The sequence below is a fragment of the Dryobates pubescens genome, chromosome 10 (assembly GCF_014839835.1).
Source record: "Dryobates pubescens isolate bDryPub1 chromosome 10, bDryPub1.pri, whole genome shotgun sequence".
In the NCBI taxonomy this organism is placed as follows: domain Eukaryota; kingdom Metazoa; phylum Chordata; class Aves; order Piciformes; family Picidae; genus Dryobates; species Dryobates pubescens.
Window position 1 is genome coordinate 19,800,025 of NC_071621.1, and position 27,561 is coordinate 19,827,585.

At 35.0% G+C, this 27,561-nt stretch overlaps 1 protein-coding gene across 5 annotated transcripts in view; it reads right to left on the bottom strand.

The window, feature by feature from the left end:
• NBEA (neurobeachin) overlaps positions 1 to 27,561 on the bottom strand; it is a 486,697-nt gene that overhangs the window by 323,444 nt on the left and 135,692 nt on the right. For all 5 annotated transcript variants that reach the window (XM_054164764.1, XM_054164763.1, XM_054164761.1 and 2 more), the window contains exons 12-24: positions 26,753 to 26,905; positions 25,406 to 25,574; positions 19,393 to 19,472; positions 18,594 to 18,656; positions 18,388 to 18,485; positions 16,375 to 16,467; positions 13,853 to 13,961; positions 11,807 to 11,888; positions 11,466 to 11,589; positions 10,887 to 11,079; positions 9,592 to 10,611; positions 6,056 to 6,273; positions 4,467 to 4,620 (exon numbers count right to left, since the gene is read on the bottom strand). In XM_054164764.1, the coding sequence (XP_054020739.1) occupies positions 4,467 to 4,620; positions 6,056 to 6,273; positions 9,592 to 10,611; positions 10,887 to 11,079; positions 11,466 to 11,589; positions 11,807 to 11,888; positions 13,853 to 13,961; positions 16,375 to 16,467; positions 18,388 to 18,485; positions 18,594 to 18,656; positions 19,393 to 19,472; positions 25,406 to 25,574; positions 26,753 to 26,905 (2,556 nt within the window). The remainder of the gene's footprint in view (positions 1 to 4,466; positions 4,621 to 6,055; positions 6,274 to 9,591; positions 10,612 to 10,886; positions 11,080 to 11,465; positions 11,590 to 11,806; positions 11,889 to 13,852; positions 13,962 to 16,374; positions 16,468 to 18,387; positions 18,486 to 18,593; positions 18,657 to 19,392; positions 19,473 to 25,405; positions 25,575 to 26,752; positions 26,906 to 27,561) is intronic.

Genomic DNA, 27,561 nt, shown 5'->3' on the forward strand with positions numbered 1-27,561 from the left:
TGTACACCAACTATTTTATCTGGCAAACAGCTGCTATTAACAGAAAGCATCTTTTGCAAACCTTTTTTCCTTAGAGCTCCAGATATGTGCTTTTGTCATACTTGCACAGCATCATCAGTACTTAATATTTTATGACATCCCTATAATGCTGGTAGAGTCATCTAATATTCCCAATAAATAAGACATCAGAATCATCAGTGGAACACACTCCTGCTAAAAAGTGGTAATTTTTTTTTAGTATCTGCTTAAATTTCAAATTGTTTCACATGTACAATTGATAAACCTTCAAAATTAGATGGTATAGAACTGAAATCAAAAGGAAATACTAAAAACTAGTGGGAATAGACTACTGTGGATTACAGTAAACTTTCCCCTGTATTCTATACAAATGTGTAACCTTCACTGTACTCAAGTCAGTCTGAAATATGTGAGTAGTTAGTTTTGATGGATAATGCATTTTTTCTTTCCTTTTCCTGCTCCTATTTAAAGGCTTCTGTTCACAGCACTATTCAAATCACTCCATCCTGGATTAGAAAAGGCAAAACAAATGGCAGATTCCTATTACAACACTTCAATACTGAAGAAATTTCATAATTAAGATTGCCTGTTCTACACCAGACAAGGATCATGGAGTAATATTGTAGCCAGCCCCCAAGAGCTGCCATTTCATTCCAAACCCTAACTATACAAAGAAAAAAAGTATTTTCTTTTTAAAGAAACTGTGACAGTACAACTTTATCAGCATGGGAGTGAGCACAACACAGAATTTGTCACACACACACACACACAATCCTACAATACCTCCAATATTCTCAGTAGTTTTCCTAAATTTAACTCTTGGTTCTTTCTGTTTATCACCTTAATTAACTCAAGCATTTATTCTAATAATGAGAAATAGGTAAAATACCGTTAAAAAATGAGAGACATTGAGACATGTAATAACAACTAACTATAGCAGATTGTCGAGATGCAAGATTTGTAACAGACAGCCCAGGATGAGGACTTGCTTGAACTCAGACTGAGACACTCTTAAGTCAGGCAAGTGTGAATAGGTAGGAGTGCGAGACTGATAAAGGAAATGTGTGTTTTTGTCTGTCATCCTCCCCATTAGAAAACAGGTAAACTACTCTTGGGTTCAGCTCCAGGTTAACAATTGTTGCAGTCAATGGATCCTATAGGGATCTGACTGAGCGGCCACTAAATGTATAAATCAAAGAGAGCTGAATTACTTGCTTCTACTGAGCAGATCTGTAGTGGAAATCTAGCCCACATGTAAATACTTCAGATGGATACCTGAATTTACCTTAATCTCTTCCTGAACTACATCCTGTTTTATCATCCCAAAAGTAAAAGGGTGAAATGTCTTTTATTGTCTGTTCTATTGCCTTTTTGCTCTCTTATTTCATTACGTCATATCAAAAAGCATATTAATTTTTAGAGGTAGATGTAAATACATATCCTATGCCAGTGAGTAAGTGAGAACTACTATGTTAAAATTTCAGTATGGGCATGAGAGGCCTTCAGTGGGAATATCCGAGTCATCATTTATGAAAGTGATAAAGGAAGAAATTAAGTAAAATGAGCTCATACTTGTTGATGAACTGAACATATGTATGTATTTCACAGGACCTATAAAATGTGAGGTTTTGAGACCTCAGAAAAGCTTCAGAGAATATAGAGAAGAGGGATCAGAAGCTTTCAGTGACAGACAAGATGAAGACTTTTCGGATTCAAACAGACACACCAGGAGATACAACCGAAGCCTACAAAGCCATGAATTATATGGAGATGAATAAAGATGTGATTAACCACTTATTTCATAGCATAAACAGCAAGGCACATAGTGACTTTATAGATTTAAGTAGGCTTAAAAATCTCAAAGAGAAGAAGTGTTTCAATAGTTATATAATTACTTTGCCAGACTCAGCGCCACGGGGTTATTATGGAAACTAAAAGCTTAAGTAGCATTAAAAAAAAATTAAAGTCTAGAATAATTTCATCTGTAGTGATTAAATGTGACGGCCTGGACACCTACTCTAGCTGTTAAAAACCCTGAATCCTGAAACAAAGTATCATTAGAGCAATCAATACGCTTCCTCAGACTTCTATTTTGAGGTAAGCTGCAAGCAGACACTGTTGGGAGGCAGTATGGTAAACCAGCCCCACCCTTGGGCTGACCCAGTAAGGCAGCTCACGTCCCATGTTAACTGCTTACTTTTGTAACAGTAGTGCAGAATTGTTTGACTGGACTTCTAATACTATGCCTTGTTTACAGTAAAAAAAATCACCAGACAATTTCTCCACAGCAGTTCAAGGATGCAAAAGTATTAGAAGTCTGAATCAGTATGAAAGTTCTTTACATTCACCATATAAGGGATATTCAGAAGTGGTCTGATACCCCATGGGCATCTGGTCCCACCATAACTGAGACCTAGAAAAATATAGAGGGAAAGCACATTCTCTAAGGAGAAAAGATGTGCTGGGCTCATTGCATCTGTCACACTGATGAATAAATCCAGCTTTCTGCTTATATTTATGGACAGGCAACGACAGAACAAGAATGGAGTTGAATAGGAGGAATCACCTAGAGAGTAATGGTTATTTCCAGGTGAAGGGAATTTGTGATTTTTATCAGTTACTTCCTTCCAGCCTCCCTGGACATCTGGGGCAAAAGTAATTTTATTTTTATTTTTTAAATTTAAATTTAAATTTCACAAAGTAGGATTAATTCAATTTGAAACCAACTACTGATCTTTTAGTGAATTAGTTTAGTTTATTATTTATTTTTATTTTATTATCCTAAACAGATGGCAAAATTGAGCATTTCAGTAATACACACAGCCCCTATGCAGTGCAGAAATGGATGCATAAGACATGCATTTGAAAAGGTAGTCTTTTCTACCAATGCGAGAAAATCACTGCTGTTGTAGCAAGGCAGAAGCAACACTCAGTGCTTTAACAAATGGATGTGCAATTTATAAAGCTGTATCAGCTATCTACCTACACATACACACACACACACGTATTTATTATCCATAATAAATAAAGGGAAATGGTGAACTACAAAATTATTATTCCTTAAAATAGCTCTGCAGCGTCATAAACCAGGATAAGAGCTAAACCCCACGATGATCATTCAGTGGAACAGCAGCCTAATTAATGCTCTCCCTGGTTTATATTTTTATGTAAGAGGCAGTAAAGAAAACACATTAATTTTCAAGTGATGTCTAAAAGGTTTGTGTTAAAAAATATTGCCCAGTGTCCTTTTACCTAAAGACTGCATTTCAAGATGGTCTGGGCTGCACTCTATCATATTTGTCAATATTTACAATAAAGCACTCACAAAATTCAGCAACCTTGATGCCATTCTTGTGACTACGGACAACTGCAGTCTTTCATCTGAGTCTTGTACTTTTGCTAATAGCAAACATTTTCCCAGTTAACAGAGTGGAAATAGTAAAGACAAAGCTTTTTATCACTAATTGCCTGGCTGAAAATCATATTAATATTTACTGAAGTGTTAGTCCATACATTCATACGTTTCAAACAGAGTTGTGCCAACCAGGCTAGCTAATCAGAAGTAATAGTTGAGGCATAATACAGTAATCTCAGTTGCTGAAAGGCTCAAATGAGGAATTGGAGCTTTTTCTGATAAACTACATTTGCAGCCTTCAATGCCTACTAGCCATATTACTACAAGGGAAGCCTCTTCGTTACTTTTGGGCTTCGTTTGCTCCTGTTTCATAGACTAATATGAACTGTTTATGGGATCCTCAGGATAAAACATTTACTATGAAAGTAATAAAACACATATATATACAGACAAGGTATCCCATTCAAATACTGTAATAACTATTGGTAATGCATTGTTTACATAATATTTCTTCCTTTTTCAAGAAAGCATTCTATTAGCCTGCTTAGCCTGCCTGAGATTTGATCACCTAAGAACACTGAAGTGGATAAAAATAAAAGCCTATTTCAATATAAGATTAAAACAAAAAAGGAAACAAAGGTCAGGACCTAGTGAAGAAAGAAGTAAACCGAGTACTGAGAGGATGACTTTTGGTATTTTGCATGCAAACAACTAGTAGCCAAGCAAAATGCACTTATGAATATCAATGGCTAGCCATCATAAAGCATGTAATTTTCTTACAGTAATCATGATTCATAACCATGATCCTAATAGTCTTCTCTTTCAGAGTATTATATAACTACAAAATACTATTCTTACTTAGTACTGCCTCTTCAATAAAATTAGCATTCCAAATGCAAAACACTATAAACACTTTGTCTATGAAAGCTTAACCGTTTGGTATATAAAGTGTTCTTTAGTGTTGTTTTTTTTTTTTTTAAGGAACTATCAGAGGTGGAACAGGAATCTCTAAAGAAGAAAAGTCAGCTGCAAATAGTGGTTTGTATTACTAACAATTTCTAACATCACCACTAGGTGGAAATATTGTACTTACAGTTGGGGATGTGGCTGCTGACAGCAATGGCAAAATTCCTCCACAAGCAATAATAATATTGTCTACCATCTGGGAAATGAGGTGTATTGTGTTGTGTACAAAAATAATATTTTCATTGCTATTGACAAAGTCCATCACAGATTTTGTGGAGTGACTGCAAGAACAGAAGAAATCGTGGATTAAAAAGAAATGGTTAAAATAACAAGTTTAGATAGATGTATTCTTTGCAAATAGACTATCCATTTTTCTTGGACTTAAAGGAAAAACTTTGCAAGTAAATTGTCTAAAAATATAAACAGGACTAGTCTAATGAACAAATTGATTGCTATCTTATTTTCATACAGGTTCAGTTTCAGATAACCAGTTTAGAACAATGGCTTGTAATAATTTATTTTTACTTTATTAACAGTTCTGTTGAAAGCACTTAGGGTTGTTTTTTCAGTGTGAAAGTTATGAATTAAGAGTTCACCATATTGATACAGTGCCATTTGAAGCACCCTAGGTAACACCTGATGATAACATGACAATATGGTGATACCTTGATCTAATAGTAACTTGCAAGTGATAGATGCTACTAAAACTAGCTGAAATCTCTGCAACTCATATTTGGTGAAAAGTTGTCTACAAAATAGTAATTCCCTCAAAATACAAAACATTGACAATATTGAGGAAAACTCAGTCTTATACGTATGTGGGGTTTTTTTCCCCTCAAAAGCAATATTGTTGAAAGCCAGCAAACAAAAATTAAATGCTTCAACTGAAAATGCACAGACTGAACTTCAATCTCTAACCAAAACCTAAACACAAAGTACAAACTCCTCCCACATAATTGGCCATAAAAGAATTATCAAAATTGTCTGTTTCCTAGTGACTATCACAGAAGAGTTCACTAAACTGGAAATTAAAGGCAATATAATTTGGTCCTTGGATATAACTATGCTCAAGTTTCCTGGAAATGAACTATTCTGTTCTGGATATTAGATTAAATATTGTCTTTTATACCTAAGGGCTATGACAGCAAGAGGTTATAGGGGATGTCTGTTAAAAAGTGCACAAAAAAAAACCAACCTAGGAAACCACAGTGCTGTCATAAAATTAACATAACTACCAAGACTAACCACAACCAGGAGGTGGCATGCAAAAAAAATTAATAAAGACTGTCAACTAGAAAAAACAGTTCCTTAGAAAACGTTATAGGAAAGAGGTTTCCTTTATATGGTTTGCAGGTCGAGTAGGTCTCTTTTGATGGATCAGTTGAAAAAAATGGCCATAAGAAGACACAGAAGTCTTCCTCATGTCAGAAACAGAAGCAACAGATTCTAACAGTAAACATAGGCTGAAAAAGCAGCTCACTTCACTTAGGTATGTATGAGTTGTACAAGCCCTCAAGAGACCAAAAATTGTTAACTGTGAAACAGTGCCATTACAGTCTGTGAAGAGGTGAAAAGAGAAGATGTAAGATACACAAGGGTAGATTACAGCAACTCTTTCCCTTCCCATTATCCCAGTAACATCCCCTCTATATCCATCTAATTTTCCCTTGTTGATGGAAACACAACACAGGAGTTAAAGAAGAAACAACCACCTACCTTCTCCAAACATGTACATCTGTTTCTAGTGCAAAAAGCAAGTCTGTCAGGAGCCGCTGGTGCATGGGAGACCATTTAAACTCTGGAATACGAAACATAGTTGTGCGTGGACCCGGACTAAACTGTCGTCGCTGCTCTTCTGTCATTGGCATTCCTCGAAATCCCAAGTCAACCCGTAAATCCCGGTCTTGCTGGGTGACAGATCGACCCTGCACCGCCTACAGCAACAAGAAGTTCAAAAATCATATTAACTTTTTGTAATGTGTTCTTGAGTGGACCACAGAATTTGAGAAAGAGTAACACTAACACTAGACTCGAGTGCAAACTACGGAAGATACTGCTTTTCCAAGGCAGGTACTAGCCTTCAGTGAAGAAGCTGTTCTACTTCAAATTAATCAGCACTGAGGGCCTACAGCTGGCCTTCATTTCATCTGTTCACCAAGGTTCTACTCTCAGGTTCTTCACTTGAGGTATTACAGAAAACACCAAATGCAGCATGTATAAGGTCAACAGTGACAAGACTTTGTTTATAGGAAATTACTGCTCTTTTGTGTTGGTAAACACAGTCATCTTTGACTATTTGACTCAAGACACAGATAAACTATACAGTGATGGCTCCATGGAATCAGTGTACTTTCAAACAGCTCCTCCTTTTCCAAAACTCATTAATTTATCTGGTCTTTTTAGCAGGATGATTAGAGACTCAGGTCTAGTCTCCCAGATCTCATTTTGCCAATTTTATCACACTTCATAACTGGTTAACATTTCTATGGATCCTCAGGACATTCTTTAGATTCTCCCAACAGGTAGTGAATGTGAATTTCATTTCCTTTCAATATCTACATAGTCACATATCTACCACTTGGTGATTAAAGGCAAAAGTAAAAGATACACATAAAGGATATGATGAAGAATACTGTGAAGGAAGAAGTAGTAAGGAACAAACATATTGACTGTCTTGGACACAAGTATTCCTAACAATGAAATTACTTATAACATGCAATGTTTCTGAAAGGAATGAATATAATGTCTGACCCTTGAGATTCACACTTGAGCTTAAAACTGGCAAAAACCAGAAAATACACTTGCTTTGCACATATTCACATGCTGATCTAAGCAGGCTGTTTTAAAACTGGACATTTAAACGTAAACAGACATTTATGAAATATCTGTGCTGGCAATGTGAAAGTGGTCACAGCACTGGAGTTGAGCTGGAAAGCTTCTTAGATCTTTAGTCTAATTTTGATCTTCCATAGCCAGCATTCTGAGAACAAGGTAGGTTTCCCTCACTCCATTTGACTTACTGGGATCACTATTGTTACTGTTCATTTCCTATGTCTTTCTTAAAGTTATTTTTAAATTATGCTTTCCTTTTTTCTCTTAGACATACCTAAGATTTTAATTTTTTTTTCCCCATGAATATTCTGCATAGAGCTTTTAATTCTATATTCAGTCTTTCTGAGTCAGGAAAGACTTCAGTTTTATATTCTTCAGTATCTGATCTACTATTGATAAAGGCACCAACTCTTGTTAGAAGCAAAAAGGAGTTCCCATCTTTACTTTGTTGTGTTGCTTTCTTTCAGTCCATTTGAATAAAAACCACTATTTCTTGCTCATAAGGCAGATAACTGATTGTAGAGAACTGGAAGTTAGCAACTCTGTTCACATACCACTTGATCTCTTTTGAGTATGACAGGTAGTTGTCATGTCAGCAGCAGTAATGGTATCATAACTGTACCAAAAGCAAGGAAATATTTTCTAGCCAATAATACTGTATTTACAAGAATGGGCTTTATATGTGCATTACATAATTCACCATGAAACCCATGTCCATATCTGGGTGGCCAGCCTTAAGCCTTTTCAGTAGCATCAAAGAGGTCCAATCTAATGTGGCAGTCCCCACGTATGCTGCAATCAAAACATCACTCTTTACTCATGAAAACCATAATGCTTAATTTATGCTTTGTTTGATATATATCCACCTCTCTCTTTTTTTGTTGTTGGGTTGTTTTTTGATTTTGTTTAGGTTAACTTCATTTAAACAGAAAAGATTTAACCATGGACAGCTTTCAGTTCACCGCATACTTTGAAACACCTAAAGGAAAGATTAGACAGTAACAACTATTCTGGTGGTTACACAGTTGATAATTACATTTTAAAAACATATTAATTGCTACAGACTTACTTTCTGGTAGTTTCAAATTTATTTTAGAGGCAAACAACTGTAATTTAAGTAGTATATGGGAGTTAATTGTGGAGCCAGAGTTTTGAAGAGTTCACAGTTTGTAGATAATTTGCAGAAGAAAATATAGGAATTTTGTAACTAAAACACCTGGAAAACATTTTGTTTCTCCTGTCTTACAATGATCTGATAACATTAAACTAAGATTTAGATATAATTTTAATCCTAACAATACAGGCTTGAGGAATTTACATTTTTATGATTCAGTTGCTATAGGTGAGAGTCATCAAGCAAAAAGGTTGAAGAACAGAAAAGTTCTGAAGTCACGCTGGCAGGATTTTCTGCAGTAGATAGCACAAAGTCAGAAAATCTTTTTCATTAAAGGTGTATCTAACAAATTCAGTGGTTCTGCATGTATGTATGTACACAGAAAATGAATACTAGTATTTCACTTGTGCTTTACTTTTTAAACAAAAGTCCACATTTTGGAATATAAGATGACTGTTCCTTTTTCCTGCTATCCTCCATTTATTCCATTTATAAGTTTCTATGGTATTAACAGTGACAAAATTAAGACTTAAAATAAGGTGTTTGGGAACTGAAAGTTTTTTTCTGAAAGCATTCTCTCCTTGAAGAACACAGCAGGCCAACTGACCTCTGTCCTTTCATCAGATGACACATACTTTGAGTGTACATAAGTGTGTCTCTGAAACCCCCTTTTCTAACAATGAACTACACACTATACAATTCCAGGCAGAGTAATTTTTTGCAACTTTTGTTTGGCTCTTCTTCCAGAGTTTCAGGAAGTCTGGTCTGGAAGTTGAGTCACAGTTTCTCTTCTAATATCACTAAACTATTCATTTTTCTTGTGTTAGGATCAAATAAGGAGATTACTTACGTCAGCAGAGAGAAAGAGAGTGTACTAAAGTGTTGTAAGACTGCATTCTGAGAAAGGTACAGCAAGAGTAAAAACACTTCAACTTAGTTTCCACAATGAAATACAGATATTGCCAATCTTAAGACTTACTAACAAAAAAGTCTAAAGCAGAATTCTAAGAGTCTTAGTGAACCTATCCAGAAGAACTAAGGCAAATGGATGAGAGACTGTTTTATCTTTTTTAAACTAAAGCGTCCACAATTGCAATACACATATTCTATACAAACATGAAAGGCTTGACAATTGTTACATGTTATACAGTTTGCAAAGTAAATAGACTTGAAAACTGGGCACTTTTCATAGAATTAAAGAAATACACTTCAAATATCTCCCAGATATTAGAGTATCAATTTATCTGTCAGCAACAAAAAAGTGATTGCATCAGACACATACAGCAGTACAGCACTTGAAACCTACCTGGGTTGTGGTAGTTGTCTGGATCTTCCGTATCTCCTTTCCTGCCTCCTTACCATCATCAGATCTTTCTGTATCTGATATTATACTTCCTGCATCAACACTAGGTACAGTTTTGCTACCAGATGACTCTGTCTCGAGAGTTGTGGCAGTCATTTCAGCATATTCTAATCCTTTAGATGAGGAAGCCAACTCCCTCTCAGAAATGCTACTCATTCCATCTGAAGTTGTGTGAATCTTGAACTCCTTGTCCTCTATTATACTTGAAGCACATGTAATATCTACACTACCTGCCATATGTGCAAGCAATCCCAAATCATCATTTACACCAAGATGCATCTGTGTCTCTTGCACATTTGGAATAGAAATGTGATTACTTGAAAGTTCAGGTAGAAGTTTCTCCTCTTGACTAGGTATTTTATCAAAGAGAAATGAGGTACTGTTAGTAGAAGGTTCATCTTTCTCATCAGCCAGAGTTATTAATGGACCATTATCCTTTTCCTCATTCTTCTTAATAATACCCACACTTCCATGAACATTGTTTTGGAGCTTTTCAACAGCAGCACTATATACATTATCTAGAAGAGACTCAACTTCTACAAGTGCACCATTTTCTCCAGTTACCAGTGTCTCTGGTGATAAATCCATATCGTCAAGTTTTACTTCAGTAGCTTCTACCTTTTCAGCTTTTATATCAACTAAAAGGTCATGAACTTCCACATGTACTCCTCCTCCTGGTCTCTCAGAATTTCCAAGAACATCATCTGACACCTTTGTAGCCATGAGCAAGTCCCTTGTATCTGTACTAACAGGGTAATCTGTTTCACTTTCTGGACTTTGACTTTGAGAAAGGTCTTCTATCTCTCGAATTTCCATTCCACCTTTTGCTCCTGTTGTTTGAGAGGAAAGACCTGAGATGGTGCTGACGTTCCCTTTCTTCCCTTTTTTAATGTTTTCTTCCTCTTGCCTTTGATACTCTTCATACATTTTTGCTAGATACTCCTTATGAGCCTCATATGTGACCTAAATAAGAAGTGAACAGATTACATGGATGAATATATGCTATGTGAACTTGGACCCCAAAAAATAACAAAAATCTTGACAACATATTGCATACTGCTTACAAATTGTTTCACAGCAAAGTACCTACAACGATGACCAGAAAAAGGCCGCCTTGACATGTATGGAAATAGCCACCAGATGGCACTAAATAACTTTACATTTATTCTTGCTACATTGCTCGTTTGTTTGGGGAGTTACCAGTGCTGAAAAATAACAGCCCACGAACCATTTCTTACCTTGGAATGAGCTATAGAAAGAGTGTCCACCCACACTCTCCAGCCTCCCCATTCATATTTTATTGCATGATACAAAAGAATGCGGAAAATGTTGTAAACCATCTCTGTGATCTTCTGCTCTTCAGAGTTCTTAGGGTTTATGTATCCCAGAGAAAACATCCAGTCCTGCCACACTGAACACTGAAGTAAACATCTAAAGTGAAATAATTAGGTCAAAATATATCCAAACAAAGCTGCTTTAATTTAATGTGATGATGGTTAACATGAGAGGAACATCTCCTCTGAAACTTCCTGCTTCCAATGGTAGGAAGAAACTTACAAACACTTCAGGATGAATACTGATTTTAAATATTTTCTAAACCAAAGAACACAGGATTAGTTGCTGAACTAAGAAAAGGTACCACAAATTTATTCAATGTATTTTTATTCTATTTCACTAAAAATATCATATAATACTCCACATAGGGTAGAGTTTGCTGCCATTGTCTGGAGGAAAGATAAGATGGTGCTCATGTAACAAATTACTATTACCTACAAACTAAGGATGAGAAAAAACAACAACTATTTGCAGCAACATACCTTCTGTTTTCACGGCTATTACTAAAGAGCTTTATCATATCAGATAAGAACAAACGTCGAACTTCCATCAGCTCAGCACTTGGCGTGGAGTTCTTTAACAGTGTTGCCACCACCTTAAGAATCACTTTGAAAGAATAAATTAGTTAACGTAACACATTTTAATAACATTCAAAAAAAAAAAGATAGAAAAAGTTGCTGACAGTTCCTCATATAAGTAGTAACTGAAACCCATATGTATTTCAGATACACTAATTAATCGTTCTCACTTCCTGAATTACATTCTTTCAAAACACCCACCGCCCTGAGGCAACACATTTATCATACAAACATATAGTCCTTACTTGGATTCTGAATTTTCACTGTAGAATCTGGCTCTGGATGTGGTTTATGAACAACTTGAGTGCATACTTGTTCTGTCAAAATCTGAAAGAGAATATCAGGTTTCTTTTACCATTTTTATTAAATGTTACAGCATTTCTTTGTTCATTTTTAAATGTAAGAACGCTTACCACGGCCACACTGTCACTCCTTATAAAACATTTATATAAAATATTTTCATTCTTGAAGAATAGGAACAAGCAATTCCTCTAAGGAAGGATCAAGATTTTCATGGTTATACAGTGGCTGGTTAACCACATTTTGAGTTATCTGACTATACAGTAGTGGTGTTTTTTAAAGACATTTCATTTACATTCCTCATAGTGCTATGCATTCACAGATCAAAAACACTTTCATGAGCACCGTATATCAAAATTTAATAAGACATTCTGTTCCATCCAGAACCCAATCAACTAATTTTTAAAAGTGGGTTTGGTTTTCTGCAGCTAAGAAAGAGGAAGAGAGCTTCACGTTTCATGAATTGTACCTGACAATCTACATAATCTGTAATGAGGCAACACCAGAGACTGTTCATATTGAGATATTCTTAAGAACAAGCTAAAAATGTAATGATATTAACATGGGATTCTCCGTAAGAGTATTCAAGCAAATAAGGATTAATAATGAAATGATTCTATTTATTTTAAAGCAGAACATTAGCTCATTCATTAATCAATAATCAAACTAATGTCAGTTGTAATCAAAATATCATTGAATGGGTCCTTACATATTGGTATTTAAAATGGAATGCAAATACCTTTGCTTTTTATGAGAGAATGTGAAAAATACCTGCTTGAGTTCCTTGGCAAATCTTTTGTTCTTAGGGCACTTAACTCTTTTTTTCCCCTCCTCTGACTATTATTTCAAATGCAAATGTCTGTGAAGGCTGGACTTTATGAGGCCTTTAATTTTTTCACTAAGTCATGTAATTTCCAGGAATACCAATACAGAAGCCCTCAGAAATCTGAATGCAGGGACATCTAGATCCAAGTGGTCAAAGTACACAGTGGAAGTTTAGATATGTATGACAAAATACATTAAACAAAAATCCCCGAACTTGATGTTTGTCAAATAAATGACATGTAGGATTTTTACAACCAAAGGAGAATGCTTTCTACATCATTCTAACATCGAACTCTAAATGCCAAGCACTCCTTTAGTACTCTGTGTTTTTGCTTGAGACTAATCTAACCTGAGTACCCAGCTGTTATGCCTACTTGTGACAAAAAAAAAAACCAAAAAACCAAACCAAAAACCCAACCAACCAAAAAAAATAATTAAAAAATCTTTCTAGAGCATAAGATGCTCAGAAATTGCAAAAGAGTCAATTTTAAGTCATCATTTTAAAGAATATGCTCTTTATGCATTTGCAGGCATGAGGATGTGGGTTTTGACTAATTTGATGATTACAATATTTATCTTACAAAAATTGCTTATCATGAGAAATTAAGTTTCTACAAGAGCCTGGTAGAACAGGAGAATGTTTCAAGGTCGTATTTACTCATCTCAAATAGTATCTGTTACATAAAAGTGGCTGTGTTTAGTTATCATTATGGCAAACTACCAGCATTTTTATTTGAAAAAGACAAAGAGCCTTTTTTGAATTTGTGTAAACTTGAAAAGAATGGCACAAAAAAGAAAAAGAGGCATCTTTCTGCTTCCAGCACTTTCCATTGCAATGGAAACAAACTCCTCCAAACAATGGAGGAGAAAGAGCAATTGGAGGTCTGAAGTAAATTGGTTTTGCGCGTGGAAAGTGATAAGTATCTTAAAAAGCAAGGTAATGCTATAAATTGAAAGCTTAGACATTGTGTAAAAATTATGCAACTGTTAATAAAAATATCCAAAAGCATGGAAGGATACCTCTGAATCAACCCTTTCTTAAAAATTTCTATCTATAAATTTCTCTGTTGAGAATCAGGATATTGTAAAGCACAGAGTCACAACAATACAATTAGTTCACATTCTTCACAGCAGAGATGTCAATCACCATGTTTAATAATTTGTACCTCATAAAGTGTGTTATATGTTGTAACGGTCACAGTATTTGTATGCAGCATCAACCTTTCTCCAAGCAGTGTGAAAAGACTATGGGTATGCATGATTTCAACCTTTCGCCTGCAAGACAAAATAAAGGCATTAGGAAAATGTGAAGTGTGTTGAACACTTTAATGCAAAAAGTCTGGAAGTCAAATATTTTGGTGTTGTACTAAGAAGTTCTTAAATTTGTTAGTCTGCAAATACTATGAAATAATCCTCATTGAAGATTTTTTTTCCAATGAATTCAACTGTAGAAATCCACAAAGGTTCTCTGAAAGCAATGTTGTATTTGGGGGGCTTTTGTATAAAGCAACTCACAAACCATTCTCACCCTCTGCAATTTTCACAGTTGAATAACACAAATTTCTATCTTACTCAGAATGAGTTCAAGATATTTACAGGTTGGCTAAAATGTGATTGCTGCAGAACATAACCTGCTCTCTCAAGGATTTGGGACACTCCAAGCTCAGATCCTCCAATATAAATACTAACATACAGATTTATCAGTATTGCCTTTCTCTTTATATAGCATGCTCTTATGGAACCAGAATAATGAAATGCTCCAAGGAAAATAAAATCCTGAAAAGCTGTGAAATTCCAAGTACTTGAAGAGATTTTTATAGGTAGGTTGAAAAATACTCCTATCTTAAAAAGCAGAGAAGAAAGCTGCTCACATCAGTGAATTCCACCTGTTCCAAAAATTGGATACATCATCATAAGTAGAGTACTTCTTGTAAATTGCATCATTAAATTTATCTACTACGGTAATGACTTTGAAATAAAAACTGTTATTCAAAATAATTAATAATCTATATTGAAGTACTAGAACGATGGAAGTGAAAAAATAGGAAAGTGTAAAATTTTATACATTCAAAAGCTCAGAAGCTGACTACTGATGATAATAACACAGGTTTAAATGACACAGATTCATTCTAGAACACTTAAAATTAACACATTATTATAATTTTTAAATAGCCCCAAAAGAGAGTAGCAACAACTTGTAACTGGGTTACAGAGTTCATGAGTTACTTATGAGAAAACCTACATGTATTCAACCTTGTGAGCTGCATAAAATGTATTTACAGATGTTCAGGGGTTTGAAAATATAGAAAAAAGCCAACCCTTGAGAGTTACACAGAATATTCAAAAGGATTTAAATTATCTCAATTACATGAAAAATCAAATTAATTTTGTGCTAAGCACTTGATTTCTCTCAACAATGGAAACAACAGTGTTACAACCATAATTACAAGTAAATGCCAGGGACTGGGAAAGGAACTTTCAGCTTCTGAAAAATGTCTTCTCTTTTTCTCTAATGCTTTACTAATGGAATTTGATTTAATGAATAAATGATAAATATTTTAAACAAATGTACTTTTTTTAACACAACAAGGCTTCTGCAGAAGTAAAACCTTCATCTTGTGTACCTTACTTAATCCAACTCCTATCAATGTGAATGTTTTTTAGTAAGTAATGTTTGAAAAGCCCTTGGAGATTCCTGAGTGGACTATCAATTTGCTTGACTAATTCCCAGAATGCTACTTGGCTTGCAGGATACCAAAAGAAAAATCCCATTTGGGAGTATATTCTCAGCTAACTGTTTCTCAATTATCTATCTAGTCATACTTTATTGATCTTACTGAGAAAAGCACAACTAGCAATATCACACTCTGGCTGGACTCCTAGCTCCTTTTCCTTCTAAGGAGGTTTTACATAATACAGCCCCTTGTGAAGCACATGGCTATTTTTCATACTGCACAGTCTCCCACTGGAACATTGTTTTGGGTTAAGCCCAGCAGGAAGCTAAACACCACAAGCAGAAGGGGAAATGGAAGTAGCATCTGGTTTCACAGCACTGCATAATTTTAATTCTTTCCTCCCAACAAACTACAGAAGATGAGACTAAATACATCTATTTCATGACACCACTTCTTTTTATATGTGACTATTTCATGAATAGAGGCATGTCCTTACCTCCTTTTTATGACCATTTACGTGGTCTGTTTGCTTTTCCTTCTCAAACTTTCCCATGTGAATAACATCTATTTCATCTTCCCATCATTTAAAAGCTATTTTTAAAAGTACTGCTCTGAAACTTTTATTGCAATGGAAATTCCAGCAACAAAGTTTTGGTGACATACATATGTTTTCTGTTATCCCTAGCTGAGTATACAATACACATTTATAAATACATTTTTGAAAAATGCCTTTCAGTAGTTGTAAGACTTGAATTTCAGCATATCATATATTTGGCAGAAAATCATTGTATCTTTTTAAGTACCACAGTAGCAACAAGCTAACTGGAAAATTAATTTTATCCTGATGTAAAAAGGTAACAAAGCATGCAAATTATTAATGAGAAAACCTAGTAATAGCAATTTCTAAAGACCATATAGTGATCATTTCTAAAGAATATACAGTGATCATGATAAAAAAGACATGAAGAATTGTGAACTTAAACACATCACTATAAAAAAAAAACAACACTTACTTATGACCCAAGTGTTTAAGAAAATATCCAAGGACCTTCAAAGCTTGTACCCATATACTCTCACTTTTGGAAGCCAATAACTTATAAATTACTCTGAAAAACAAATCCAACAAGTTTTTTTCACTTTATTACTAAATATCATGTATTTCACTGAACAGGGATGATATCTTTTAATAAATAAAACTATAAAGAAGGCAATTTACACAAAATAGAAGGATATATTGAAAGCACCAAGCACAGCAAAAAAGTCTAAATATGAATTCTTTATATTAGGGACATGGTGTCTTTTGGTTCAGTTCAATGTCTTGTAACTGAAGGTAGGAGCCTTATACTAATAACTCAGGAAAAAAACTCAAACAAAAAAAATCTGACCAAAAGACAGTTACAGCTTAAGACAAGGGAAGCAAACTGGAACACAAGATGATATCCTGAAGTTCCCTGGAGTATCTGGAACTGAAATGTTCCTTGTGTTCTTTAAAATCCCACTCAATGTCCATTCTACACGGGTTAATGTACCAGTATTTAATCACAAGATGTTGATAATGAAAACTCATTTGCCAAAAGTAAAATATGCAGTGTGTCACACAAAATCCCACATACACTTATGAAGCTCCATCCTCGGTATCTATCCGCAGTAGGAAAACAAAACTTCTTAAAAAAATCTTTGAATCCTCTGTTTTTAAGTCCTGGATTAAATAAAGCACTCAAAATTTGACTAACTGAACTTATTACTTTTTAAATAAATATGATTGGTTTAAATGTAAATTCTGCAGCCTTTCAGAAAATAAACCAGGCTGGATTTGAAGGCACCAAGAGATCGGTAACATTACCCTTCCCCCTAGACCTAGACTCTTCTTCAAAGAATTCTTAAATTTTTATTTTAGCTTCCCTATTTGAATTAGCTGACTTTCAGGTTCCAGTCATTCTTTTTCATCATTCTCCACAAACAGTGCTTTAGCAGACAATATCTTCGTATTTTCAAAGGACGGATGCCATTATCAAATGACCTCAGAGTCTTCTGTCCTCTGATAACCTAAGCAGACAAACTCCTAATTGTATGCCAGGCATTTTTTTCAGAGTACTTAAACATTGCATTTCAGTGCATGCTTTCCACTTTTTCAAAACAGATTTTCACTAAAACTGCACCATCAAACAACTTTAATATTGGTACCACAAATGCTACATAAACCCCCCCTGGAGAGAGGGTGAACTAGATGACCTTTAAACGTCCCTTTGAACACAAATCATTCTGAGATTCTAAAATAGTGTCTTAAATTATCCAGATCAGTCTTACCCCTCTTTGAAAGGTATCAGTAATAGAATTCTGTCTGAATACAGACAACTACAGGCAGGAAAGTGCTAACTGTAAGTACAGAGTCTTCTTTTCAAGTAATTGTCATTCAAACAGTTTTAAGTAAATTATTTGCATGAAGTTCACAGATTCACAGACCGCATTGGGTTGGAAAGGACCCTCAAAGGTCATCTTGTTTGCCCCTCTGCAGTGAGCAGGGACACCTCCAACTAGATCAGGCTGTCCAAGGCAGTGTCAAGTCTGATCTTGAATGTCTCCAGGAACAGGGCCTGAAGCATAAGTTTTTAGTATTTTGGCAAAACAGAGCTTGAATTTATCAGATAGTAGGTGAGTTTTGTGTTATTTTTTTCCCCTCCATTTATCTTTTCAGAGAAAATTCCAGAGGCTAGGGCACAATTTTTCTTGCTTTCCTCTTTTTCCCTTCCAACTATGTTAAACATATGAAGACATGAATATTAAAAATTATTCTGAGATAGATGTTTTTTTGATGCATCTTCTTAGTTGCACAATCTATTTGAGATGAAGAAGCAAGTACAACAGGTCATTTACCTTCAAATATCATAATGATAACCTTAAGCAATCTCCAAACTAACAAATAAACTGTTCTTAACAAAAAATATAGTAGAAGTAAAAAACAAATTGTAGTAAGGGAAAAAAAAAAAAAGATGGAGAATAATGCTACTGGAACTTCACTGCCTTACCGTATCCCATTTCTCTGATCAAAGGCTGGTATCATAGATGCTGGATGTTCAGACATTAGTGCCACTAGCAGCTGCAGGACATCGTGAATATTTTCATCCTGTATGACAAGCATCAATGTTATTCTACAAACTAGCCTCAACAGCAGGCTTCCCATAGATGTGATACAATTGCTTATAGTAAAATATAGGTAACTACAGAAATGTACCTCATGCATTGTTAGTAAGTAATTTAATATGCTCTGCAGTTCATCTTCTTTCACTCCTCGATCCTAAAAAGAAAAACATGGAGGCAAGGTATTCAGAGGAAATAATTTTTTTAAGTTTGGCCCAAGAAAAGCTTGGGCCAGGTCAAATAATTCTACCATTTTGTTCTATTTAAACTCAAAAGGCTAAATTCTCTCTTTTATTACATTGTTTTTCCTTATCAAATTAACAATTCAACCCAGTATGAAGTCAATCCCTTCTTCCTGCTAGTGAGGACTGTTAAAGTGTGGGTCCTCAGATACCATACACTATTACTACCACCCTTCCAATCCCTGAAACAGAACGGAAAAAGCAGGTGGAATAAACTAGGTGAGAAAATACTTGTTTTCAGTCTATTCTCAAACAGCAGATTAAACCTCAAAAACTAGACTTTAGCTGTAACAGAGAAAGAGTTCTAGACCATTTCAGCCAGTCTTAGAATCAAGAACAGGATAAAGCAGCAACTAATTTAACAACTGCCACTACCCTTTTGCCATTTGATCAACCAAGCAACTACTTACTCACACATAAAAAAGTGCCCAAATACCTGAAAGGTTTTGCATGTACATTTAATAAAATACATATGGCATAGATTGGTGAGGTTAATAAAAAATATTGTCTTGATTTCCCACCTCTGTATTAATTAGCATGTGCATGAACACAAAAATTAACCAGAAACAGATACAATACCTGATGAGTATTTAGTATTCATTACTATGAATGATCCAACTACATGTACATAACAGATCTCAACTGGTTTACCTTCAGTATAAGTTGTTTCAAAAATAGAAGCATAAATGCTCTTAGTGATATGATTTCTTTCTGTGAGGGTCGAGGACCATCTGAAAGAAGCAAAACATACCATTTTTAAATATAAACTAATTCCTTTAGTGACTGGCTTCTTAAAGAGATCACAGTTACTACAACAGATTTAGCATTCTATTCACTTATAGATGTTTATATTTGCAAATGATATCATTTACAACCTTTCAGCATCACATTTTACAGCACCAATATATACATACACACACACACACGTGTATATGTATATGTATACCTATATGTATATGTGATGTTTCATTTAGAAGATAAATAAATAAATACGCATTTCTTTTAAAAATAAAATACATTATCATTTACTTGGAATAAGTAGGCCACTATGTTGAACACCATCTGAATGAAAACCAACATAGTAAGGATTAAAGAAACATTAGGGGTGGTCATTACAGCCAACCGAAACTGATGCTGTTTAACTACCATCTGGAAAAAATATTAAATTTATACCAGCCAAAAAGAAAAACAGCTGTAATCCACAATACTTGAAATGATTCTGTTTGAGGAAGTACATTAAGAAAGCAGAAGTATCTAAACAAATAAGAAACATAGTCTGAACAAGTATATTCACTTGAACCTTGCTGTATTGTATTTTCTGTTTTCCCCTTTCATAGTTATGACTGAACTGGAAATTCCTTTGTAAAGTTCCTACTTTTCAAACAATGTGTGCCTTATGAAACAACACGACTATGGGCAGTCTTAAATTTTGCACAGTGGAAGGAAATGCAGTCTAATTTATTTTTTCATCAACCATTTAATCTTATGCTGATAAACACATAACAAAGCTCAATAACACTCTTTGTCCCAGTATTATTTCCAATCCAGATGAATTAAGCTTTCTAATGGAGATTATTTTACAGCCTCCCTTGGTAGTCCTTTAAGTGAAACCACTGCTGTACACACAGTAATTCAAGTTTGCAACAACAGCAGTCTGAAGGTAAGTTATAGTTGTTTGACAAGCAGGAACAAAAAAAGAGTTGTTAACCCTCTCAAGTTTTCATCCTTGTTTAAGAATGCAGAGAGGCAAACTGGGCACTTTCATGAATAAGCAAATAGGCCTCAACCTTTTCCCACCAGCATGTGTGAGAACAGCAAGGATAATTTTTATTAAAAATATATCATACACACCTTAAAAATATAGGAACACTTTTATGTCTATATGTTCTACTGGCATCACAGAACATCTACTGTAAAAATATAAGTAAGGATGATTTTTTGGTGCTACCTGCAACTACATTAAATATTGCATGTGTTTTCATGGCAATGGTGTGCTCCTAGACAACAGCTATTTTTTTCCTAATTCAAATGTGGATTTAATTCCTCTATCTGCATCACAGAAATCTGTCAAGCAACCAGCACTAGAACAAGAGGACACAGTCTCAAGCTGTGCCAGGGGAAGTTTAGGCTCGAGGTGAGGAGAAAGTTCTTCATGGAGAGAGTTGTTCACCATTGGAATGTGCTGCCCAGGGAGGTGGTGGAGTCACCATCCCTGAAGGTGTTCAAGAGGGGATTGGACGTGGCAGGTGGTGCCATGGTTTAGTCATGAGGTCTGTGGTGACAGGTTGGAGTCGATGATCTTTGAGGTCTCTTCCAACCTTGGTGATTCTGTGAACAGTCATCTGACACAGACTGAATGGCATCAATTAATCTAGGAAATTGTAAAGCTACATAAAACGAATTTGCCACTATAATTGTTACATCACCACACTTTTTGTTTTCAACTAGAAGTTGAAGAAAGTCATTGCTAGTTGAAGATTCATTTAAAAAAAAATGCATTATTGACCAAACAATGGCATAATTTATGCTATAATAAATATATATACACACACACACATATTATATACATGTATATGGCGGTAAGGAGAGACAAGTAGATCTTATTTTATCAAATCAAACATTGAAAAGTAGGGTTTTTTTAAGACCGTCAATGGACATAGACAAGTCAGTGTCATCATCAATCACAAACCGGCAAACACTACTGCTAAACATTCAAACCAAACCCAAAACAACCATCAACAAAGAGCCAGTACAGCAACCATAAATCCCTAATACAAAATAGCACCATTCTTGTTAACTGGCAGAGTAAGGATGCCTCCCTTATGCCACACCAGCATGAGTCACTAAATAATTTCCTGCTTTTAGATTCTTTGTGGATGTATTTATTGCAGTTAGCACATGATTTGCATCAGGTAATTTTTTTTTTAGATATCCACTCATAACAAGAGTTAGTTAGCTTTATCCAGACAGAATAAATGAAAAAAAAATTATCTAATTCATCCTTGCAGTACAGAGCAGCACAGAGCAATTATAAGGGCATAAACCAGAACTAATTACGAGGGAATAAATAAATATATTCAGAGAGTGAAGTACAATCAGTACTGGTATAAAAAAAAACTGATTGGAAGCTTTAAATAAATTAAAAAAAAAAAAGGATTTCTAATCCTGTCTTTGGAAATAATACACTCTGTTATCAGTTCTACAAGCAAGCAAATACAACTGGGTTTTTTTACATGTAAAATGCATGATTTTCGGCTACTTAAATCAATAAAACATGAAATACAGCAGAATTTTATTTCCACACATATATATAAATAACATCATATGTTATGTTGATCACTTTTTTTGTTTTTAAATACTAAAACTGGTGAAGTTCTGAGTTGCTGAAAACAAAGGTGGAAAGTAAAAAAGCATTAAGCATATTAAGTACAGCTACATCTAGCATTCTAAGACGATATACCTGAGTCAGCCAGACCTGCATATCACATTGGCAGACTGCACTTAATGTTAAAAGAAACAGCATCTGGTGAAGAAAAGTGATGCAATATCTGGGTGATTAAACATTTTTGAAAAGTTTTCAGGAATTTTATCAACTGAAAGCAATTAATATGAATTTGATAAAAAACTAATATGAAATTAAATTAATATCAATTTAGTTACCCATCACCTCAGCAATTACTATATTTTCACAGTCATTTGCCTGAAAATCACCACAGTTATTACAGCTGCATTATCCAAAAGCAGAATTAATAGGAAATAAAGCCCTAGTGATGATTTGCATGGAGAAAACTCTATAGCTATGCTGGTTTTGTACATACATTGCTATCACCTTCCTCCCTGTTAAGCCAACGTTCTTCAACTCAATACAAGGAAAGCTATTTTTAAAGACAGGAAAGTAAGTACTACAAAATACTTTCTTATAACTCTATTCATTACATAGGACTTCAGCAGTCTGAGCAACACAGAGGAAGGATGGAAGAAGTAAGGAATAAGGATGAAAGTTGAGATCAACCTTTAAAAAAAGTCAGGTTTCTCTACAGATTGAGCTAAAGGGGGGAAAAAAGGAGAAAATTCAGATGTACTGGATAATAATATGTAATTTGAAAATGTGCACGGCCTCATAGCTCACCAGATGCCCTCCCAACGACTGTATGAAAGCCTCGGTAATTGCAATTTTGATGTCATGCTGCTACACCAACCCACCAGTAATTTACACTATATGGTTACCTTTCAGGTAGCCTACCAGGCAACCTACCTGGTTGCCTTCCTGAGAAAAATACAATATTATCTGGACTTAAAATCATTGAGGAGGAAATATACTATGTTCTTAAAATAAGAATGAAAGAAAAGGTAGGGAAGTAAACCAGCCATATGTACCCTAATTTAAGAGTTAACAGATTCATTCCTCATTCTTAATTTTGTGTCCTGGTGTACACCATGCCTTCTGTTCAGATGTTGATGAATACATTACATATATTTTTCGTAGCTATTCAACTGGCGTTACACATACAAATTATCCAAAAATACAGCTAACTGCAGAGGCACAGATCTGGGCAGTATAAAAACAAGCAGTACCTCCTACAGAAAGAAACATCACACTGTTTCCACAAAAGGGCAAGCCTACCCAGCAGGAAGTCTGCAATGTGCAGTACCTCTTCAAAGTGGTGTTAGATACTATCATGACACAGAAGTGCAGAAATATTTTAATTAAAAACAAACAAACAAACAAAAAAACCCACCCCAACACCCCAAAATAATTACATCAATAACAAGTAGACAATATTATCAAACTTACAGTCTCAAACTAGTTATCAGTTTTCCAGGTCTCTGTTCAGGTGTAAAAATGGCTGATATCTGGAAACTTTACCTCCCAACAACTGGTCATTCCAATCACAAATATGATGTGCTTATAAGCTCATCAGCTGAGCTTTTAACATCCTGATTTCTCAAAGAGCTCAGAAGTGGTTAACTTGTCTGATGGTAACTATACCTATGCAAAACAACACTGTAACCCTCAACAGAGTAGATCTCTGAAGCATGAAGGATAAATCAGTCCCAAGGTAGGATTCAGCTCACTCTAATTTCACACATCTACCATGTAGTTGCCAGCTTGTAAGACCAGCTTCTAACTGTCCACTGAAATCAATGGAGATCCAATCAATATAGCTAATGGAGTCTAGAAAGTAACTACTTCTCAAACTAAATAGTTCTCAAGGTTCTGTCAACTAGAGATAGGATACAGCTTCCAAAACATACTAATCAGTGTGATCTGAAATGATGTAAGGTATCCAAAACACCTACAAAGAACAAGCAGATTTGATGCAGGATGCACAGAAGGCAGGTGGGATACCCCATATCTGAAATGATGCTAGAAACCCATATTCGGGCAACTCATTCCTGCATTCCACTGTCTATAATCAGTGGATGCCTATCTCGTATGGAGACACCTTCATTGCAGGTACCAATAATGAATTCAATTCTCTTCAGACAGAGGGGACCCAGAATCAGTGTAAGTGGAAATTATACATTATCACTGACAAAGAATGTTAGGTAAGTAACCACCATGGTTAATTTTCATAATCTGATATTGCAAATTTTTCATTCAAATAAAGAATTGTGTCTTTTTGTTAGGTACTTGTAAAGCAAATCTTAATAGTTTCATGAAGAATATGTTTAATATGATGCTATGAGAGAACCAAAAATGAGGTCTCAGATCCAACAGCAGCTATTTCTGTGATCCTCAATCCACAACTTCACTGCCTACTATGATAATCTAGTTAGAAGAATTGTGCCTTCCATTTTTATTTATTTAAAAATAAATAAAGAAAAACCTTATACATTTAGCTCACTTATAAATGAAGAACTATCCAATAACTTAGAAGCTTTATATGTCACATTCTTAAATATTTGGATATGTGACAGCACTAAAGCATTCCCCAATTATTCAATTTCTCAGCATGACAATAATAGTTACAGAATAAAGATAATTAATAAGTTCTCCTATATAATTTAATTTTTTAAGTGACTTTCAGCCAAATCCTCCCTGCTTTGCATAAAAAGTCAGCTAAATGTAATGACATTACATCTGGAGTGTATAGGATTAGAATAATATCTGTTCCGTGCAGTGTTTAGCCGGTATGCATTATTGTATTTAGTCATCATTGCTGTCATTCAGCACTTCCTGAGCTAAGCTAAGCACATGACTATAAGCACAGTGAAATCAACCTCTATTTTATAAGAAGAAAAATTGAAATAGAAATATAGATTCAGAAATCTCAGCAGTGAGAACTAGAGGTTTCCACATTATTTTCAAGGTCTCTTAACACAAACAAGCATTCAAATCCCACAAAGCTTACTTTGGCATATGACACACACTTAACATTTTCTCTTTGTTACAGAAATAAAATGAGTGATGTTCATGTTTACTAAACTGTGCTCACTGTGTGAGTGAAGAACGGAGAGGGAATCTTCTGGGAATACATACAAATATAAGGAATTAACATCAGAGGTACTTGCACAGTCCTTGTACTACTGAACACTAGTACCAATTATTGCCATTTAATTACCTCCTTGTCTACAGATGCAAGGAGCTTTCACACATTCATATCATAAATCATCTTATACAAGAAATGTTTATATGTTCTTTCTCATGCAATGCACTTACCTAATCCTTTAGGAGTGATGCCACTGCTATCAGCAGGATTAACCACCCAGTAGTAGTATTTCAGCGTGTGCATTAACTGCAGTACTGTCCCTACTCTGCGTATAGTGTTGTAGATAGTAGCAGTTCCAATGAATTCAGCTGACAAGTAGGTATACAAAGACAGCTGCACCTGAGGAATGTAATAAGTTATCCACATAAATGCAAGTTCTGTATTAGCAACCCTATCTTGTGGGGGGTTTAGGATTTACTTAGAATAGGATATAAAAATGTGAAAAATAATTAAGCTTTAGTTTAGGGCAGAGACTGGACTGACAACCTGGAATGACCTCCAAACCAAATTTTCTATGATTCTATGATTCAAGTTGTGAGAACATACTGGTTTGTTTCTCTTCTGGCTTTTTATAATGGAAATAGAGATTTTCAAATTTTAGGATCATGTCACATTTCACTTTGGTGCACATTCCTCAACTGTGTATTTATGAAAACAACTAATTCATAGCATCATAGAATCACTAAGGTTGGAAAAGACCTTTAAGATCATCAAGTCCAACTGCAACCCAACTACCATGACCACTAAACCATATTCTGAAGCACCACATTTATACACTTCTTGAACACCTCCAGGGATGGTGACTCTACCACCTCCCTGGGCAGCTTCTTCCCATGTCTCACTACTCTCTCAGTAAAGAAGTTTTCCCAATGCCCAATCCAAACCTCCCCTGGCACAATTTCAACCCATTTCCTCTCATCCTATGACTAGTTACTTGAGAGAAGAGACCAACACCAGCCTCATTACAACCTCCTTCCAGGTAGTTGTTAAAGAGCCTTCTCTTCCCCAGACTCCTCAGCTGCTCCTTGTCCAACACATTTTGCAAACCCCACACCAGTCTTGTTGCTCTTCCCTGGACCATGTTCCAGGACCTCACTGTCTTTCCTATACTGTATGCACATAATTACCAGAGATGAATGGTAACTTTACATAGATTTTATCAAACTAAAATACATGATTCAAATTAAAATGAAAGCTCCTGTGAATATGTAACAAAAGATATCTCATCTTCATTTTTATCTTTACAAGAAGTATGCTTAATCTTTAGGAAAATTAATGCAACCACTGATCTTTGGACTGGGTTTCTAGAAACGGACCTGTCGTAGAATAAGCCAGAACCTTAGGGAAGAATATAACTCCTTTTAGGAACTTACAAGCGACATTGGAGAAGATAGTTAAACAGATTTCATGATCTATAAAATCTTTGCTAGAAGAAGAAACCTAAGTGCCATGGTATAAGTATTTATTTTCCTTAATTGTAGGAAAGCCATAATAACATCATTCAAGTGTACAGTTACCTTTGCAGGGGTATGTATCCAGATAGCAGGATTAAAAAGGATGTGATCACATAACTGCTTCAGTAGAGGTGCTCCGTGAGACAATCCATCCAAATATTTTGCAAATGACAAAAATTGCTCCAGAACTGCTCTGGTTATATGAACTCTGGATGACTGGGTAAAAATAATCAGAAAGAACAAAGGAAAAAAAAAATTATTTCTTAATTTACTTAGAGGGGAAACATGAAGTGACATTTTCAACAGGTTCATCTTTACTAAATATGTGTCATCTAGTATATTTTTAGGTCAGTGAATTTGATAGGAAAGATAGAAAAAAATACCAGCAACTAATACTTTTTAATAATATCAATGGTCTACCTAATGGTTACATTTAACAGGTTAAAAATATTCATCAATAACTGAGGTTAAATACTTTTTAAATGTGATATTATTGTTATTTAATTTCACCACTGGACATCATAAAGCCCTGGTCATTATTATACTGGCGATTATTATACTGCCTGCATTCTAATGAATACTACAGCAGCAGACAGTCAAGAATGTTGGAGCCATGAGATTCAATTGTAAGAGTATTACTATGTTGGTACACTGACAGTAATTATGTCTCCAGATTATCAAATCACAGTAAGGGGGTTTCATGAGGATTTTGGGCCAGGAGGCAGGTAATAGTCCTCAGACAGGCATCTGAACTGAACCTCAGTTTTGTGATAACTGCTCATCATGTCTGAAAACAAGCAAGTAAAGTGAATGCCTCTTGCATTTCCTTCATAAATGAATATTTTTTTTTTTACAGTTACTATTTTACATTT